The 21,427-nt window shown below is 40.7% G+C and overlaps 1 protein-coding gene across 1 annotated transcript; it reads left to right on the top strand.

Moving 5' to 3' along the window:
- Positions 1-7,774: 7,774 nt before the first annotated feature.
- On the top strand, positions 7,775-19,550 carry LOC134464247 (solute carrier family 2, facilitated glucose transporter member 9-like). Its single transcript, XM_063217725.1, has 6 exons — positions 7,775-7,792; positions 7,999-8,097; positions 11,919-12,020; positions 16,116-16,191; positions 17,272-17,399; positions 19,058-19,550. The coding sequence occupies exons 1-6, from the start codon at positions 7,775-7,777 to the stop codon at positions 19,247-19,249; spliced, it is 615 nt and encodes a 204-aa protein (XP_063073795.1). The 3' UTR covers positions 19,250-19,550.
- Positions 19,551-21,427: the final 1,877 nt, after the last annotated feature.

Here is a 21,427-nt window from a genome sequence, read left to right as displayed (position 1 = left end):
CCCGCCATGTGTGAATCATTTATATCCATATAATAAGCGGGTTAACTTTCGGCGAGTCGGTCGCTTTGTGGAATAGCAGCACTTCAGAGAGAACAAGACCCCTCCGCTCCGCGTCGGGGTCTAAAGATTCTCTCTGTCGTGCTGCTATTCCACGGTAGCGAGCTTCTCGCCGAACGTTAACCCTTACTTATTATATGGTTGTGACGTCATCTGTCGAATGCTCCATTCATTTCAACGGGGCTCCCCAACGTTCGGACGTCTGTTATTTTTCGATAACGGACGGGTTGGTCTATAACAGACCGCTGTCAATGGCAACAAGACTTTTCACTGCTAAAGCGACTTTTCAACAAGACTCTAATCAGCTGCTGTGATAGACAGCACCCGTTGTCCTGGCTACCGCTGTCAATGGCAACAAGACGTTCACTGCTAAAGCCACTGGCTTGTAGGCTATACAAGTCAGTGGCTAAAGCGAATGTTTCATATCACTCCGCAGGGGGTCCGGTCTTTTGTCACTCTAATCAGCTGCTGTGATAGACAACACCTGTTGTCCTGGCTAGCCTACCTAGCTGTTGCCTAGCGGTGTTCCACAACGGCACTGTTTTGTTTTGCGCAGCAACAATCTTAACATTAAATAGGTCTAAAGAAATGTCCCCGCATGTGTGAATCATTTAAGTATATCCATATAATAAGCGGGTTAACTTTCGGCGAGTCGGTCGCTTTGTGGAATAGCAGCACAAAGCAGCTCCGCGTCGGGGTCTAAAGATTCTCTCTGTCGTGCTGCTATTCCACGGTAGCGACCTTCTCGCCGAACGTTAACCCTTACTTAAACTAACCAGTGATGTGCTCTAAAGTACTAAGTCAACACCAGATGTTGCTCTTTGAGGCATCTAAATGCTCAGGGAAGAAGCATCACCTCTTTACAATGACGGGATAACAGGCAAAGACAAGCAAAACAATAGGGACATGGAGAGTTTGGCGATGGCTGATGTATTTGTTTTGCTTTTAACCCGACTGCCCTTGGAGGTCTGTAGTGTGAGCATGGCTGGACTGGCCACCTGGCATAGCGGGCATTTCCCGGTGGGCCCCACACCCTTTTGGGCCCCTCTTTTCTGAAAATAGGGGCCCAAAAGGGTGCAGGGCCCACTGGTGAGTCAGTTCTGCACCGCTAATTATTGGGGGCTCCTTTAAGCCAAAAGTGCCCAGGCCCTACTCTATTTCACCCCAGTCCAGCCCTGAGTGTGAACTTGAAGCATCTGTGTTGACTTCCATATACTAAGAAGCATATACGGTAACCACCAGGGGCATTGACAGATTTATGTGGGGCCCAGGACAGTCATCTGAAAGCCCACCACCACCCAATACATACAATGCAATGAGGACCAAATTCTGGGGCCCCTTTCTCCATGGGCCCAAGACAGCTGACTCCTTTGTCCCCCACCCATGTCGGCTTCCATTACCACCACCAAATCCTGCAGCTGTCCATACCCGTAGGCTCTATGGCCTAAAACCAGCATGGTTTAGTTTAAACTAGACAGAACACAGCACAGTACATATTTCTTGCCACTGTTTTGGTAAGGTTTTGTGGTGAGCATAAGTGGCTTGGATTATGCACAAATTCCCCACGCAACGGAATTCTCTTTTCTGATTTCGTCTAGACGTGTCTTAAGTTCGACGCCCGCATAGCGACATTCACTAGATGTTGGTGCAGTTAACATGGTTCCTACAGCTTTAGGCTACAGACAATAATAGATTGTAAAAAGTACCCTGACATAACGGCAGATAAGCGGGATAACGGCCTTTGATGACGACTGGTTATACGAGATAATTGGCTTGGCAGAGGCAATTCTGTCTCCGTGCTGGAGTTATTATTGGGGTGTTTTCGCACCTCCACTTTAGTCTTTGAGAGGTCAAAAAGGTCTGCCCCCCTTGTGATGCAGCACCTATGGTGTATAGCAACAGCACAAAGTATCAAATTCAACTTATCTACGACAATGGTCTCAGTCAAAAGCATACTCCCTTCAATGCAGTGAAGGGAGTCTTTTGGTGAAACAGCCTATTTGCTGTGTGACGAACCTACCCAAACAGGCCTAATCTTGATGCCCAGATAAGTATCAGGATAAATAATGACTTAGTGAAAATGGTGAGGTTGGTAGCCTCCCTCGGATCCCTATGCTGCCCTGCATGCTTGTCCCATTAAGCTGGAGACCATATTTCAGACTACTGTTTCTCTTTCTTTTATATATATATTATATTACATTATAGTATTTATTTATTTATTTATTTATTTATTTGGGGGGGGGGGGGGTTTACAAGCCTTTAGTTTTTCTCAGACAGGACAGTGAAGTAGAGAAAGGAAATGAGTTGGGAGAGAGAGACGGGAAGGGCCGGCAAAGGACCCGGGACGGGAATCGAACCCAGGTCGACCATGTAGTAGACGAGTACTATATCAGCCACGGTAGGGCTAGATCAAGGGTGAGGTACCTATGTTTTATCCGACCCCCGATATAATTTTCATGTTACATGTTATGCATGCAGCTTCACATGAAATATGACATACTTTGTAAAGAAATCAATCAACCAATGTGCATAGTCCGTAGTGATTTGCTGCTTCATAGTGCACTGAAACCAGTCACAAGCACCACAAAACATTTCATATAATAGGCCTGACTTTTTGATCTGACCTTTTATCTCATTCTTTCATCCCCTTACTTCATTTTTGTTTTTATTGATTTTCAATTCTGTGCATTTGGTGCTTGTGCTGTGACCAGACTGCTCCTGCATATCAATCCATCTTCCAACAATCACTGGACACAGACAGGCAATCAGGTGACCTGAACAGACCACAGCTAACCAGAGGACATGGTCATTTAAAAGAGACAGATATTATTTGGTAACAACTTGATGGCTCAATTCTCTGAACACACTTGTGGTGGTAGGTAGCCTACAAATCTGCATGGATGACGCCACAGTGACACCTTGGCAGAGGTCTGCACTCTCTGAGTGCATGTCTAGCTAATCAAGCAATCACATGACGGCGACTCAATGCATTTAGGCATGTACTAGCATGGTCAAGACTAACCTGATTAACCTGATCATCTGGCTGCGTTCAGCAACATCACGCAGGGGCGTTCACTTTCCTTACACAGTATGCAAGTCAGGGATTCTCTAGAGATGGGACAAAACATGTACGGGAGATAAAACTCATGTTTGTGCTTAAAATGTAATTTATAAATGCAACAGAATTAGCTGGAATGATAGAAGAAGTTTTGTACAATAAATTTGTAAAAAAAAAAAAAAAAAAACATATTTATATAGTTTTATTCTTTTTATATTACATGTTGCAGTGTGTCATCAGTACCCTCAAAAGCCCATGTCCGAAAGCAGGATTTAGAATTTGACAATACCATAATAATTGGTTAAAATGAAATATAACAAACATCATAGCTACTGGGATAATTAATCAAACTACATGTATGTACAATGTTTCATAAACCTTTTTATATACTTTTTAAAATTGTGTCCGGACTTTTAATCAACACCGTAAGATTTTTTTTTTAATACAAAAAAATCCACCATTATTGTGGTCAGCTCACACTCTAAGCAGCCTGGTACTACTTCCTGTTTGGTATACATGCTATGCCACCTATGTCACAACCATAATGTGTCAATACCATAATGCATAAAAATAAAGATTATTTCAGTATTTTGTATACTAAAAGCTTAGAATAACTTCATTGCCAAGTCCTTAAGCAACTGCATATGTACCAGGTGATTTCTGTTAGAAAATCATGTGTTATTATGAAAAGTAGGTTTATTTGTCAACTCCGTAAGAGTCAACTCAATAAGATTTTCTTATGGAGTTGACATGCAAAATCTTATGGAGTTGACAAATTCACCAAAAATTGCTTAATATGCTAATATGATATTCTTTTCAAACATAGAAACAGAAAGAAAAGTTATCTTAGCATATTATATGTATATTAATGTGCATATAACGCATATAACTACATCATTTTTATATGTACAAAAAAGTTAAAATGAAAGTTTGATTCAAAACAAATATATTTTTTTAAAAGAGAAGCTTGAGATGTATCAAAACTACAAAATAAACTGCGAAAAATAATACATTTTGCACTAAATAGGCTCCAAAAAGTTTTTCTGTCAACTCCGTAAGATTTTTCCCAGCACTTTCAGGTGTTTTTGTAATATTTTGGGGGGGAAAGCTAATTCTTTCACCATTTTTTTTGTTTAGACAATAAAGGGTCATTCGATCTATAACACCATGTATCTTAACTGTATCTTAACCACTTAAGGTGTTTTCCTCATGGTTCCAAAATAAAAGATAAAGTTTGAAAATGCCAATTTTTCTAACTGTGTGTAAATAATAGTCTTAAATTAATATATATATGTATATTACATATTATTGTACATCAAAGTAACTAAGTATCATTACAATACAAATCAGAGCTAAAGATTCTTGTTGGACTATTATAATAATTTAATTATGTCATTTTTTCCTGTCTGACGGACTTGACGAAAATCTAGGAGTGAAACATGCCTTTTTACCTGGAGCCTGTATTTTTACATGCCTATAGGCCTACACATATATATAACCATCAACAGCATATTCTGCATTTTCAAAATCAGGTTTTCAAAAGGCGTCCCATCTCTCAAGAATCCCTGAAATAGCCTACTGTACTAGAGGGCGGGAAGGTCAAGACGATCTGTCAGGTAAGGTCAGGTAAGGTCAGGTCAGTCTGTTGTTCAAACTGAGCAGGGAAATGGGCAAGAAAGGTGATTTGAGTGTCTTTGCAAGTTGTGTGGTTGTTGGTGCAAGACAGGCATGTCTGCGTCTTTCAGAAGCAGCTGATCTACTGTATTCACGTATATGGAAGCTCAGAGCCGCCAAGGTCTAATATATATATATATATATTTGGCTCAGTATCATGTCATTACGTGAAAAGTTTCATGTTATATTTTTTGATGTTATAACGTGATATTTATCATGCTATAACGTGATGCTAACCGTGATGAAATGATTACGTTATTCCGAGATAAGGAACTATCATGTTATTTCATGATATGCAACTATAATGTTATTCTGAGATATGCAACTATCACGTTATTCTGAGATAAGGAACTATCATGTTATTTCATGATATTTCAGCACTTCAACACTTCCCAGGTTAAGTCAAGATACCGATACCATACCGATACCACTCTGTTTGAGATGTATAGATATATAGGAAGAGCTGCATACTACTTGGATGTAAAATAATTAACACCAGACCTAATCACAAGTGAGAGTCTTTCAGAGTGAAACGGTTGTGTAGAACTAAAAGCAGTATGGGAGTTCCCAGGCTACCCCCTCCCCCTTGCAATAATAGAACCAAAACAATTGGCCAATGGAACCTCTCTCTCTCTACTCTCTCTGGTATCGGGGCCCCGGTCGATACTGGTCTCGCTATCGTGGCAACACTGGTTATGACATGGTGACATTTCTACACTCGTTGAGCAGTGTAGATTCTATATGGTATTATTGTCAGTATGCGCACTCTCCTCAGGTTTTGAAAAGCATGGGGTTGTACCTGGAAAATAATGAATCTTACCCTCTTGAAGTTGCACCATTTCTCTTGATCTGATCTTGATCCAAGTCTCTCTCTCTCTCTCTCTCTCTCTCTCTCTCTCTCTCTCTCTCTCTCTCTCTCTCTCGCTCTCTCTCTCTCTCACACACACACACACACACACATACACACTGATGGACAATAAATACACTAACACTAACCGCAGAATGTGTAGGTTGCGGTACCATTTCCCCAGGGCTGTAGTGGTCAAATTAGAGGTGGGTAAACTATGAATTTTTTGATCAGACAGACCGTGACGTGACGCGACGCGACGCGTGTATCGGTGTATCTGTGTATCTACAGGTATGAAAATGGGTATGAGGCCAGGCATGATAGTAGGCCTATAAAGTATCGGTATCAACGCATCCAAAATGGTAATTTGTTTAAAAGCCACTAGAACTTTTTGGCATGCACATTCATTTGTCTACTGTAAATGACCAATTAAAATCTCGTCAGTTAGGCCTATAGGCCTATCACATAATTTGTGTGATCATATGATGCAGAGTGTGCCTTTGCTACAATCCTAGATAGTAGGCCTAACACCTATATTGGAGTAGCTCAACAGCATAACAATGCAGCTCAATTTCATAGGCCTATTCCACTTTCTGCATTAGGTTTTTAAAAATAGATTCACCATCATGTAGGCCCATCTCAGCCATTCCCCACAAAGATGAATGGCATTAGGCTATAACATTGGAAACTAAATATAAAAACACAGCATTTGTGGTTTTCAACTGAATTGATAATGAAGTGCTATTAGGCTACATTTTAGGCTTATATTTTTATAAGACACCTCACAATTTACCCCTCCACCATCATCCATTAGGCCTACTTAGCTAGGCTAGGGCCTACTTGTAGTGGCATGGTGCTCATAGATTAGCAATAGGCACTGCAGCCATTAAGAGAGGCACTGGAGTTTTACCTACCATTCATAAGCTAACCCATACAGCGTTATCAATAACTGCAAAGGAAATAGACAGAAGAAGAAGCTGATGAAGAAGAAGCTTATAATTTCTTTACTCAGGAATGAGTCCTTCTAGCTCTGAGAAATTGCTTTTGCAAATAACTTGGACATGTCAGATCATGAAATAATTTTTAGGCTAAGTCTTGTTGTGACAAGGTGTAACAAAACTTGTACCTCCCTAAATGATGGATTTGGTGGTGTTACTAGGCTTACTCCTGTGTTAGGTTACTTTCATACCTGGCTTCACACGCGGGATTTTTCCCCAACTCCACCGCGAACGTGCATTTGCGTTTCTATCGGCATTGCCGTCCGTAGAACCGGCGGGCAGATGCGCTTTCGCTTGTAAACATGGGGCGCACTGGCTTGTCCCCTACTTCTTTCGGACAAACGTTGCGAAGTGGCTAGATTTGATGAGAAGGGCGTGACTAATTTGCGAACGGTAGAGAGAAACCTGGAGTGGATGAAAATGATTCCTACTAAAGCGTTAAGTATGTTCAACAATATTTTTTAAATGACACCAAATTTATTTTGGATTATTCCAACGGCAGATCACAAGGCGCAGGGAACTTTGATGTGCGTAATTGCCATTAAGAGCTGCGTAAACGCTATTTAGAGGTGGGTAAACGCTATTTAGAGGTGGGTAAACGCTATTTCCTAAATTCCAGAGGTGCGTAAACGGCGTTTACGTGCGTTTACCCTCCACTACAGCCCTATATTTCCCTGATGGTAGTAGGGAGAACAATCTGTGTGTTGGATGAGTTTTGTCTTTTATGGTGTTCATTGCCCTCTTATAACAGTGTGAATATAGTGACCTCTAGTCTGCAATAATACATGGTCATTTTCATTCAGTCATTGATGCAGTAAATGCCATGTTGCCTATTGAACACATTTTAACATGTGTGTACAAAGAAAGGATATTCACAACGAAACAAAAAAAAAATCACACACACTTGTGACAGGGCCCAAATACAATATGCTCCTCTACTGAGGAGAAGGGGAGAGTGACCAGACTAGTCTTTCCTGACTAGCCAGAGGGTCATTTACGATATGGACAGGACATAAAACAACAGCAGGCAACAATTCACACAGACTCACTAAAACTGGATGATAGAAGATTGGAAAAACGTTGCCTGGTCTGATAAGTCTCGGTTTCTGCAGAATTTGGTGTCAACAACAACCGGAAAACATGGATCCATCATGCCAGGTGACATCTGCCTTCATTGATTGAGTGTTCAAGAGTGTACCTGGTGTATAGTTTGAGATACTGTACATCTGGCGCAGGACTAGAGTGGAGAACACTTGTGCATTTGTCTTTGATCTACATATAGCTTCCCTTCTCTTCCATAGACTAATGGGTATGGTTACTGGTGTATTTAAATTGTAGCTTGAGATCTGTCTGTGCCTCCATAGACTCAGTACTGGAGACTGTACCTGTTGACTCTGGTGCTGGGAATCGGGGGATCATTCCAGTATGGCATCCACGTTTCCATCATGGCATCGCCTGCTGAGGTAAGGTGTCCTCAACATACAGTAGCCTTCACTGACTTTTTTGCTCTTTAGGAGCAAAATCCTAAATATGAACTAGGGCTGGAACGGTAGGCTATAGAAAAGTCATGGTTCAGAACCTACCTCGGTTCAGACCCCACGGTACGATACATTTTCGTTGCAGGGTAAATGATTTTATTATTATTATTATTATTATTATTATTATTATTATTATTATTATGCATTGCCCTTGGTTATGCTATCTAGAAAAGAGCTTGAAAATATGTTTTATCATTTTATTATTATTATTATTAATTATTAATTAATAATAATAATAATAATAATAATAATAATAATAATAATAATAATAATAATAATATATACAGTGAGTCCAATATGTATTTGATCCCTTGCTGATTTTGCCGGTTTGCCCACTAATAAAGACATGATCAGTCTATAAATTTATGATAATATGTATTCAAACATGGAGAGACAGAATATCTGAAAGAAATTCCAGAGAATAACTTAAAATAATATATTTTAATTTATTTGTATTTAATTTAGGCAAATAAGTATTTGACCCCTCTAGCTAAAGAAGATAAAGTGCTTTGTGGCAAAGTCCTAGTTGTCTAGCACTGAGGTCAGATGCTTCTTTTAGTTGATGACAATGTTTGTGCATATAGTAGAAAATATTTTTGCCCATTTTTCTTTGCACATTATCTCTAAAACATTAATAGTTTGTGGCTGTAGCTTGGTAAATGGACGGTTCAGTTCCCTCCATAGAATTACTATAGGGTTAATATTTGGAGACTGTGTAGGCCACTTCACGACTTTAATATGCTTCTTATTGAGCCACTCCTTCGTTGCTTTGACTGTATTTTGTGTATTATTGTCATGTTGGGAGATCCAAAAATGGCCCACCCTTCAGTGTAGTGGTGGAGGGAAGGACGTTTGCACTCAGGATTGCACATTACATGTCTCCCTCCATCTATTCGTTGACGATGTGAAGTTGTCCTGTGCCTTGGTCAGACAAACACCCTCAAACCATAATGATACCACTTTCATGCATGATGGTGAGGAGGGTGTTCTTGGGATCATAGACAGCAGTACTCTTTCTCAAAACACATTGAATTGTGATAATGCCAAACAGCTTGATTTTGGTTTCATCTGACTACAGCACCTCCTTATCATATCCTAAACCAGTCTGATGTCCGTTGGCAAACCTCAAGTGGGACTGCACAGGTTCCCTCTGAAGTAGAGGTACCATGTGTGCACTACAGGATTTTAAACCTCTGTGGCATTAAGTGCTACCAGTAGTTTTCTCAGTGATTTTGGTCCCAGTAGATTTGATATCATTGCCTAGTTCATCCCGTACAGCTCTAGGGTGATTTCTTTCTGTTCTCATGATTATCAAATCCCTACAAAAGGTCAAATCTTGTATAGAACCCCAGACAGGCTGATGGATAGTCATTTTGTATTCCTCACATTTTGGAAGAAATGCATCAACAGCTGGGTCATTAATACTCGGTCTCTTTCTTGTGGCTTTGCAGCCCATTTAATCTTTGTTCAGGTCTAAAATCGTGTCCCTGATATCATTTGACCACTCTTTGGTCTTTCCCATGCTGGTGAGGTTGGAGTGTGACTGATTCACTCATACTATGGACTGATTCTGCTGATTCAATGTGTCTTTTATGCATGTTAGTATGTACAGGTGTCTTTAATTCAGATGACAAGTTGATCGGAAGTGCCCATCTGGTCTGTGGGCCCGGAACTGTAATCAGTTGGCAGGGGATCAAATACTTATTTTGCTCGATGAAATGGAAATAAATTAATATATATTCTCTTCAGTTAATTTCTGGATTTTCTTTTTGATATTCTGTCTCTCCATATTAGAATACATATTATCATAACATTTATTGACTGATCATGTCTTTGTTAGTAGGCAAACCAACAAAATCAGCAAGGGATCAAATACATATTGGACTCACTGTACATGCAATCAAAAGTCTATTAAATGCTATTACAGTTTTTCCTCGATTGTTTACACACAATTTCTGGAATATGTCTCGAATTCTCAAAACTCTACACACAAATCTAAAAACTCAAAACACAAGCTCATGCCAAACCCCTCACTTCTAAAAAATTAACACCTTGTCTCAAAACAAAACCAAAACCGTTTGCTCTCAAAATACAAACAAGCATCATTTTAATTCACACTCATATGAACCATTTGAACACAATGTGCATAATGGTAAAACACTATACTCAGCATGATGTACAGTAAGCCTTAGTTTGTTCAGTGTTCCACTTACTACAGAGGGCATATTTCTGTTGTAAAATACTGAACTCTTGTTTTTAGACTCAGCATACACAAATGTGTGGCAGAAATAATATTTTACATATTTTTCTGACTTTGAAAAAAGTTGCACTAATTTACTCTAAAATATTGGGTAACCACATGAAAGTGATGTCTTAGAAATGTGTGTTCTCACTGCATCCACTCAAGTTTTCATCAATATCACATGCAATGTGATGAGGAAGTACAGTACACATACTATGGCAATCGATTTTAGTATTTTGAATGATAGTGTGTTCCATGAGAAAACCCAGGCTTTTCTTCATGAAAATTGTGTCAAATCCAGAGAATTGTGTGTTTTGGGAAAAGTGTGTTGTAGAACTAAAATTATAGTGTAAAGAAGGAAAAGTGCTTCTAATAGTTCAGTGACATTGGTAAGGGGAGTTGGGAAAGGGCGGGGGTCATCACGCCCTCCAGGAAACACGCTTGAGTAGAGTTGTTTCTTACTGATGGATGAATACTTTTATTACTTTAATCCATGTTCATCTTTCGTTCATCTTGTATCTTTCGTCCACCGTCAAACTGACAGTAGGCCTAAAAAATACAACACAAAACAAAATCAGTAGGGAAATCACAAGCCCATACACAATGCAATATAATCAAACATCAGCTGACATGACCCAATGACGTAAATCAAATCAAACACAAAAAACCTTTCTTGGACATTAAAGACAGATGAAATGTAAAGACATGAAATGACAGCACAAAATAAATAACAAAAGGAAATAACGTAGCAGTTACAGGGGGTGTTTTCAGAATTCTGTGTGTGTAATACCAGAAATTGTCAAGTCAAGTAGGTTTTATTGTCAATTTCTTTACATGCACTGGTCATACAAATAATTTGAAATTACATTTCTTGCTTTCCCATGCAGACATAGACTAATCTAGGTAAGGACATAGACAGTATAGACATAGACAGTACTTATACATGGACTTAAGACAGTATGGACATAGACAGTGGTCATACAGAAATTTAAAGTGCAAGACTGGACAACAGAAGACTTGTAGAGGACATACATTAAGAGGTAATTGTTGTGCTTTTGTGCTTTTCCTAAAAAGTCCTTTATAGCGTTCTGACATAGTAATAGTAGCATTTTGAAGAAAAATAAATATTAAAAAGGTCTGTCAAGTACACCAGCAGCAGTGTGTGTGTGTGTGTGTGTGTGTGTGTGTGTGTGTGTGTGTGTGTGTGTGTGTGTGTGTGTGTGTGTGTGTGTTTAGTGCAGGTAGAAGGTGCGGTGTGCGTCTGTGTGTGTGTTCGTGTGTCTGTGTGTCTGTGTGTGTGTGTGTGTGAGTGTGTGTGTGTTTGTGTGTGTGTGTGTGTGTGTGTGTGTGTGTGTGTGTGTGTGTGTGTGTGTGTGTGTGTGTGTGTGTGTGTGTGTCTGTTTGGGTTTAGTGCAGAAAGTGCAGTGTGCTTGTGTGTGTGTGTGTGTGTGTGTGTGTGTGTGTGTGTGTGTGTGTGTGTGTGTGTGTGTGTGTGTGTCTACAGGCCTTTATAATTGACCGTGTGGGCCGCAAGAAGCTGATGGGCTATGGCTATCTCCTGATGGGCATTGTCATGTCTGTGTTGATCGGCATGTTGACTATCAAGGTAATAATAACTCAATGTTCCTATAGTAGGGCTGCACAATATCAGAAAAAAAAAATGATACTCGATAACAGCATGCAATACCTTGATAACGATATTCAAACGATATTTGAAAATATAGCCGAGTGTTTTTCTTGTCACTAATTTGTCGGTCTGTGGGGGGCATGGCTTTTGTCATGGTAGGCATCTTGTGCATTTGTTGACATTCAGCAAGTGATTGGACTGCACAGAAATGTTTTACTTGTTCGCGATAACTAAGTCATATTAGCAATTCATATATCCCATATCGACACTCTTGATATCGCCATTTCGATACATTTTCGATATATTGTGCAGCCCTCGCTCCTAGTGACCTTTCTAAAGCAGGGATTCTCAAACTATGGGCCCTGAAGAATTTTCTGAAAAAAATCTAAGTAGTATGCACGTGTTGCTATTGAATGTGTGTTTTTTAAGTTTTGTTTAAAGCGATGGTTCGGAGTAGAATCACCCTAATGCCATTTGAACCGTGACACCCATCCACCTTTACACCCGAAGTGTTTTCTGCCGCAGACTTACATCAACAGAGTTGCCGAGTAAAGCTAGATTTATGCTTCGGACGCATAGAATCTGCGTCCGTCCGTTTTCTGTCTATGCGAGTCCACGCCCCCCTCTCAGAGGCTCTGCGCCCGTCGTCGAGCGCCTCGAAAAAATTCTAACTATCCGTCGGACGGACGCGGAGTACGCAGACAAAAAGGCACTATGATTGGTCGTCTCGCTACTTCCTTGTTCTGTTCTTGTGGCAGCGCAATGCCAGTAGTTTGCGAGAGCAGAGCTGTATTCTGTTAAAAACTTCATTAATGCCTTGTGTGTAAATGTGTGTAAATACACGAAGCTACAAGCTAAGTAACAAACAATGCATCAGTTGAACACTCGTGGCACAATGCGTGCGGTTTTACTACCGTTCCTCCACTGAATGTAAACACACATCGGCAGAATCAACTGTCTTTACATGCTTGCATTTTCTGCTCGTGAAAACAGACTGGGTATGTCAAATAATGATACCAGTGCATTGCCTTTGCAATTTGTGTGAAAATACCTAGCTAACCGGGATATAAAGCAACATTGCTTAATAATGACCGCAGTGCTTACAGTAGGTGCGATCGAGATGTCATCAACGCATGCATGCACATTTAGACAGCAATGCACCCTGGATGAAAATGCTGCATGACGGTTAGATTTCCTGTCAAACTTCGAAATTTCGTCGACGTTGCGTTGACGAGGTGACATGTCACATGGTGTAAAACTATCGCGGGATGAATGCGGCTGCAGTCAGATCTTGCAACCTCTGCAGTTGCTTATCCCCTTCAACGCTCGTCGGCGGACTGCCTCCGAGGTCACGCGCCCATGAACTGGTTGGTCAACAACTCACTCACGTGTGTATATGGGTCTTGTCTCACACCTCTACACAAGTTTGCACAGGTCCCCACTTCAGCTCCTCCTCGTTGCCTGTCCCCCCACTCCTCACACGTGGTGTGTTAGTAGAGCAAACCGTTGCGAGCTCATCGTCTCGTTCATATTTGTGGCCGACTGCAAATGCGCTGTATTTAATAACACCCACATTGTGACAACAAGTTCTCGCTCACGTGCTTCCGTCAACGTTGGTCGACAGCAACAAAGTCGTATGGGCTTAATGTAGTGAAAGTAGCCTAATCGCGCAATTTCAAATGTGGCTCTCGACGAGACCTCGGACCTCGCAGAACTCGCAGATGCATGAATACAATGTTGGTTCGTGGCCACTCCCACGCGAGTTTTGACGAGCGCAGTTGCAGAAGTCTAATCTGACCTTATTCGATGTTTATTCCGGATAGCTTGACTCAAGCGCATATGGATCCTGGGCACCGTCTCCAAACTTTCCCCACAAAAATAACATGTCATGACACCAAACTTCTACAGTATAACAAATGTGGTTTGTACTCACAAAAATATGAATTTGAAACTTTGTACATAGTCCAGGAGTTTATTAGTAACAACACACGAGACGATTAGCTTTTCTGCTCCTAAACATCCGTCGACGTCACTTCCTCCAGCTGGGACTGTCCACAGCATGGCAGGTTTGTGTTTTAGTCCACAGCCAGGATATATGCACGAGTGTGGCATCGTCTTCTATTTATTAAACGTGGTAAAATTTAAATCCGAAGTGGTTACTTTCTAGTTGTAGCGCAAGCTGTCTTTTTGAGTTTTCCGCCTTCCGGACTCACGTGTATTTGTTTCCATCAACAAAGTCCCAGCTGGAGGAAGTGACGTCGACGGATGTTTAGCAGCAGAAAAGCTAATCGTCTCGTGTGTTGTTACTAATAAACTCCTGGACTATGTACAAAGTTTCAAATTCAAATTTTGTGAGTACAAACCACATTTGTTACACTGTAGAAGTTTGGTGTCATGACATGTTATTTTTGTGGGGAAAGTTTGGAGACGGTGCCCAGGATCCATATGCGCTTGAGTCAAGCTATCCGGAATAAACATCGAATAACACGGCAACTCTGTTGATGTAAGCCTGCGGCAGAAAACACTTCGGGTGTAAAGGTGGATGGGTGTCACGGTTCAAATGGCATTAGGGTGATTCTACTCCGAACCATCGCTTTAAGTGGACCACCAGCGACCCGACGTTCTGCTAGCAGAATAAAACTCAACTGCATCATAACATTATAACATTGCAATGACATTACTGAGATTGTTAAATTACAGAATAAGAAATATTCCCATTTGATAAGAACAAGCTTATATAATAACCAGGGCTTTGAACCGTTATTTTTTTCCAAACGTTCCGTTCCGAACAGAAACGGAATTATAACGTTTCCGGTTCTGAGTTCCACCAATAAATTGACGTTCCCGAACCGGTTAGAACCAAAAAATATTGTTCCCGGAACGGTTAATTTCGTTCCTGTCAGCTGATTACTCCCCATAGGCCTAACTGAGGTTAACCAAGAAAGACGGAAGTGCAAATGAGTCAGCCTACATTCAAAACTGTTTATTCAAGCGAAAGAAAAGAATATCCTCCAGAATTTTGTCATTCAGGGACGACCTAAGCGGAGAAGCAGAGAATAAACCTCAATGATGAAAATGTGCGCTCCACGCTGACTTGGGTCACGGGGAGCACTATGATGGACATTGTGAGTTTGTGCATATTTGAAGCGGCCATGGATGCCCAATAACGCTGAACATTGTTGGTGCGCTTTACACGCGCTTCCCTGCAATGTCTTACAATAATGCGATGCAAACTCTGTCCTTTTGTATGACAGTGGTTTCTCTTAATTAAGAAGTGAAGACTTTGTAATCCACAGCTCTCTCTCCATTCAGTCAGAGAATGTCCGATGTCACACAGGACATGAACCTCAGCCGTCATGGTAACGTGCGCAGGAAAATAATAACTTTTTTTTTTGTTTGAGGAACGGTATTAATTACCATTATTTTTAAATAAGTGTTCCCGTTCCAGAACATAAAAAATAATAACGTTTCTGGTTTCGTTTCTGTTCCCTGTAAAATACAAAAAGTTCCTGGTTTTCGTTTTCGTTCCTTGAACCGGTTCGAAGCCCTGATAATAACAGATTTGCAAGAAAGGGTGAAGGATAGCCTGAGCTTAGCCTTGGTGGATCGACGGTACATGTAAAGATAATTTCAACTCGATAAAATAAATATATGAATTTTGGCTAACTTGGCTCCTGCCCAAAGTAGTCTAGCCATTACCCTCACTCATCCTGCCTTGTCATACCATAAGAGTTGTCTTATCTGACTAATATTTCATTGACAACATGAAAGTGAAAGCTGTGAAAGCTCATTGTGACACAGCACTCCACAACACACAAATGTTCACTGCACACAGCACACAACGAAATTGCATTTTATGCCTCCCTCGTGCAAGGGGGCAGCCCCCAATGGCGCCGCAAGAGAGCAGTTCGGCCGGACGGTACCATGCTCTGGGTTTCTCAGTCATGGAGTAGGATGGGGGAGAGCACTAGTTAATTACTCCCCCCACCAACCTGGCGGGTTGGGAGTCGAACCGGCAACCTTTGGGTTACAAGTCTGACATGTGCAGTAAAAATGTCTGCCTTCCCATCACAGGATCAATATGATTGGGTTCCTTACGTCAACATCGCACTCATCTTCTCCATCATCTGTGTCTATGGCCTGGGGCCGTGTGAGTACCCTGTCACTTTGGTTCCCTGCACATGCCCCTTCTTTTGGATGGCCTCAGTGTGCTGTTCCCACCTCAGCTTGTTGTCCAGAATAACCCCCAAATATTTGAACTCAGTGGCAGACTGTATGGTCTGCCCCTTGATGACAGTGGGGTTGTTTGCTTTCACTTTTCTAAAATCAATGGACACATGTAATGTAATGTAATGTAATGTAATGTAATGTAGTGTAATGTAATCTAGTGTAATGTAGTGTAATGTAATGTGATCTAATGTAATGTTTTCCTGTGGTGTCTCCAGGGGGGGTGTCCATGTGCCTGTAATGTAATGTAATGTAATGTAATGTAATGTAATGTAGTGTAGTGTAATGTAGTGTAACGTAATGCAATGTAATGTAGTGTAATGTAATGTGATGAAGTGTAGTGTAATGTAGTGCAATGTAATGTAATGTAGTGTAATGTAGTGCAATGTGATGTAATGTAGTGTAGTGCAATGTAATGTCGTGTAATGTAATGTAGTGCAATGTAATGTAATGTAATGTTTTCCTGTGGTGTCTCCAGTGGGGGTGTCCATGTGCCTGTAGTGTGATGTAATGTAATGTAATGTAATGTAATGTAATGTAGTGTAATGTAATGTAATGTAATGTAATGTAATGTAGTCTAGTGTAATGTAGTGTAATGTAATGTAATGTTTCCCTGTGGTGTCTCCAGCGGGGGTGTCCATGTGCCTGTAATGTAATGTAGTGTAATGTAGTGTAATGTAGTGTAATGTAATGTAGTGTAATGTAATGTAATGTAGTGTAATGTAGTCTAGTGTAATGTAATGTAATGTAATGTAATGTTTTCCTGTGGTGTCTCCAGTGGGGGTGTCCATGTGCCTGTAATGTAATGTAATGTAATGTAATGTAATGTAATGTAGTGTAATGTAGTCTAGTGTAATGTAGTGTAATGTAATGTAATGTTTTCCTGTGGTGTCTCCAGCGGGGGTGTCCGTGTGCCTGTAATGTAATGTAATGTAATGTAGTGTAATGTAGTCTAGTGTAATGCAGTGTAATGTAATGTAATGTTTCCCTGTGGTGTCTCCAGCGGGGGTGTCCATGTGCCTACCTGCTGACCTCTTCCTGCAGGCCTGGCGTCCGTCAGCCTACGTGGTCAGCGGCACAGTCAACTGGCTCAGCCTCTTCTTAATTAGCATGCTCTTCCCCTACATTGTGGTAAGATGATCTGCCTAATGGCCAATGTAACCTCATCCTAACGTCTTTGCCTATCCTGGCTATTTAGCCTATCATTGAATATGGAGCCCACATAGATAGTCTTGCCTGTGCACATGGTTGTATTGTTATGCCACTGGTCTCGAGCTTCGGTCGGGCTCGGACACAAAAAATGCAATTAGTCTTGGGCCCGGGTCGGATTCAAGAATTTTTCTGTTGGTTGAGGGCCGAGCTCGGACAGTAAAATAACGTCCCGAGCCACACTCTAGTAAGATCACCCACGCCACTTATACATCATTGGACAAATGCTGATGCTTACAAACAGCTTTAGCCCCTCAATGCACACACCGTACCACCAGTGGCATGCTGTAATAGTCATTGATACGTTAACTACCATAGCACTACAATACTAAGACATAACACAGGGCCTTAAGTAATGAACTACGACTTGGTCATTGCCATTCTGGTAACAACCAATTTATAATGCCGTGTCTTAACAGGTTAACCCATTTTAGCCTAAGTCACCTGCAAAAAATGCCCGCTGTGAATGTCTATGCCCTTTTTGGGAGATGGTGCCCTCGGTCTATAAAAACCTGAATGTCTCAGCCTCCAAAGCACATAAAAACATGAAATGCTTGTTGCATTAGAATGTGTTCATTCAGCTCTAACATATCCGCATTTTCATTTAAAAAAAAAAAAAATCTCTCGAATGAGCCTGGATGCTGCGTCTATAGTATGCCGCTCCAGGTGCCTAGGTCAATGCAACATATATGCAGCATCAGGCTTAAATGGGTTAAAAAAATAAGTCAACATGCTGTTACTGGTACTTTGGGACCATGATGTACACTCAAGGAGATGTTAACACTCAACACTCCCAGTGTTGAATTTACACACTAATAATTAGTGCTATTTTACGGCGTGGCTTCATTCTTAACATGCTAGGGCAAGTTGCACCACTGTAGAAACAGAACCATGCAAAATTCTGCTTTAATATTATATTTGTTCTAGTATTGTTCAACTTAGTTCTTAGCAGCTTATGGAGAAGTCCATCATATATATAACCGTTGGACAAGAAGTGATGGGAAATGTATGGCGTGTACCGTTTGTTGTGTCCTACGAAATAACTCAGCGCGAGTCTTGACAGTATGACTGCCATGTTTTCTCAGATTCATCTATGGCTCCCCACTTACAGATAAAGCCCCTCAATAAAGAGGCAACAGCTCCCCCAACTGGCAAGGATAATATTGCAACATAAACACAACACCACAACGTTAACAGTGATTGGCAATCTGGATTCACATGTTACAATCTAGTGCCACATGTTCCAAATGACCTGACTTTACCTCTCCAATTCAACCAGGTGATTGTCTGATTGAATTATCAAGTGAAGAATTCTTGCACACCTCCTTGGTCAGGTGCGTAGGAGTGGAACCCCTAGGTCACCAAATTGCTTGAAGAAGGTCAGTAGACCGAAACGTTGCATTAAACCATGCAAATGTGAACAGTGTGCGGGAGCTTTCTTTGCTTTACTGATTGAATTATCGCCTGGTTAAATTGGGCAGGTAAAACCAGGGCATTTGGAATATGTGACACTGGATTGCAACCTAATAAATCCAGATTGCTCATCTCTGATCGTTCTTTTGAATTTCTTTTGTCAACAGGAGGGATTGGGACAGTACTGCTTCTTGATATTCGTGGCCTACTGCATCTTCAGCGCAGCCTTTATGTTATATTTTATCCCAGAGACAAAAGGAAAAACCATGGTGGAGATCACAGAAGACTTCAACAAATTAAACTTTAAGAACAGGGGCACTGACATTGCGAATGGAGATGTGCTAGCAACACAGTTGTAGAGGACTGTGTGTGGAATGGATGTACTATGTACGTATGCCCTATCTATATCCCTGAAACGTGGAGCGGGGATGTAATGGTTTTGTGTGTGCCTCGTCCGCCACTGCTGCGTAAGATCTTTCGTGTTAACGCGATAACTTTTGAACGGATGGTTGGATTTGTCCCAGATCTGATGTGTTGATACTCTACTTGGGGATCAACATTGTCAAGATGGATGAATTCAAGATGGACGGATTTTAGATGACTTTTGAACGGATGGATATGTCCCAGATTCGTTGTGTTAATGTTCTAGGGCAGTGGTTCCCAACCTTTTTCTACAGGGACCCATATTTTTACCCTTGTAAGCTTTGGTGACCCAGCCGCTTCAAACCTTTGTTTGCCAGTTTCCCACAGCAAAATATACATTCAGCTCGAACTTTATCCATTGCTTCTATGAATCCATACTCTATAAAACTTTCTTGGTTCTCCCTCTTTGACTTTTTCTTTTTGACACATTCCTCTGCTGTCTCTTCTACCGGTGGCGTAGCCATCTTTCCCTCCCTTAGGCCTACTCAGTAAGTCGCTACTCACTTAAAGGGGTATGCCACTATTTTGGGGCTTAATACAGTTAAAATCGTTGGCCAGGGTTTATAAAGGTGGTAAAGTGTCTTATTTTTCATGTAAGCCGCTGTCTTGTTTTAAGACAAGTTAAAAGAGGGAGCATGTCGCTAAGCTAGTGAAAGTCAATGGATCCGTGTAGCATGTAGCAATGCTACATGGATGCATTGACTTTCACTAGCTTAGCGTCATACTCCCTCTTTTAACTTGTCTTAAAGCAAGACAACGCTTCACATGAAAAATAAGACACTTTACCACCTTTATAAACCCCAGCCAACGATTTTAACTGTATTAAGCCCCAAAATAGTGGCATACCCCTTTAAGGGAGGGTTATACTTCCTTTCAGAGCTGCAGTCACACTTTAGTTCCAAAGACACTAAAGGGAACAAATGACTGTTTGTATAATGATAATGAATTAATTAAACAGGCCTGTCACATGGTCATCAGAAGTAATAATAACAGCAACAATACAGATAATTGTGCTGCTGCTGCTGCTGCTGCTGCTGATGGTGATGATGGTGACGATAATGATGACAACTATAACAACAACAACAATGATGATTATGACGATGATGATTACAATGACGATAAACAACGGTGATTCATTACTGATTCAAATTATTGTCCAGATTAAGTTACTTATGAAGTGAATATACACACTAGGACATCTTCAGGAGGTGAACCACATGTAACAACAGTTTTGTTGTTACAACTATTTTCTGGCTTCATGTGAGACTGCAGACACACTACTTTTTTTTTAAAAAGCTGTATTAATTCAACACTTGGAGAGTCCATTCAAAATCTTCTTGAGTGTACTTGGTGTTGAATTAGTGTTCAATTAACACAGTTTTTTTTTTAACTGTGTAGAGACAATTTCTATGTTCATGTGTAACAACAAAAAAGAAGGTAGGCCTAGTGTACTGAAATTAGCCATCCTTTTTACTGATTGTTTCAGGAAAACCTCAATGCAGAGCAATGATATAGTGGCCTGCCATCCTGGCATTGGCCTACTGATGATCCTGAGCCAGTCTTTTTAAATGATTATTCTCATTGCAAGGGTCGTGTATGGATACAGTATTGGTGGTCATAATGAGTTTTAAATACTTTGTTGACTATTCTAGTTATAATATATAATATATAAGATATATACAGTATTTAATGATAAATCACATGGTCATTACTCTATTCATAGGCCATACTTAATAGGCCTACTAATCTGTCTGTCTGTCAGGAGGATATCTCAAAACGTAAAAACTTTGTGGAGTTGCTGGAAATGGCAAAAGGAACAAGTGATTTCGTGATCCGGATCACGATGCTCCTGGAATTTTTTCAAGATTCTTCACCATTGTGGGATAGGACTTCTGTTTATATCTCCACAAAAACAAGGCAGAAATACTTTTAAAAAAATGAAATAAAGTAAGAAAGAAAGAAAGAAACGAAAAGAAAAGAAAAGAAAAGAAGGATGAAGCATAGTCAAATCAAAGAAAGTGGATGTAACTTGAGCACACGCTTTTGCATTGAGTGGGCGTGGTTTGATTCAGTATTTTTGGTCAAATGTTCCAATAGAGCTCTTCAGCGTTGAC

This window comes from Engraulis encrasicolus, chromosome 2 (assembly GCF_034702125.1).
Source record: "Engraulis encrasicolus isolate BLACKSEA-1 chromosome 2, IST_EnEncr_1.0, whole genome shotgun sequence".
NCBI lineage: Eukaryota > Metazoa > Chordata > Actinopteri > Clupeiformes > Engraulidae > Engraulis > Engraulis encrasicolus.
The sequence above is the reverse complement of the archived record's forward strand: the minus strand, read 5'-3'. Positions and strand labels throughout refer to the sequence as shown.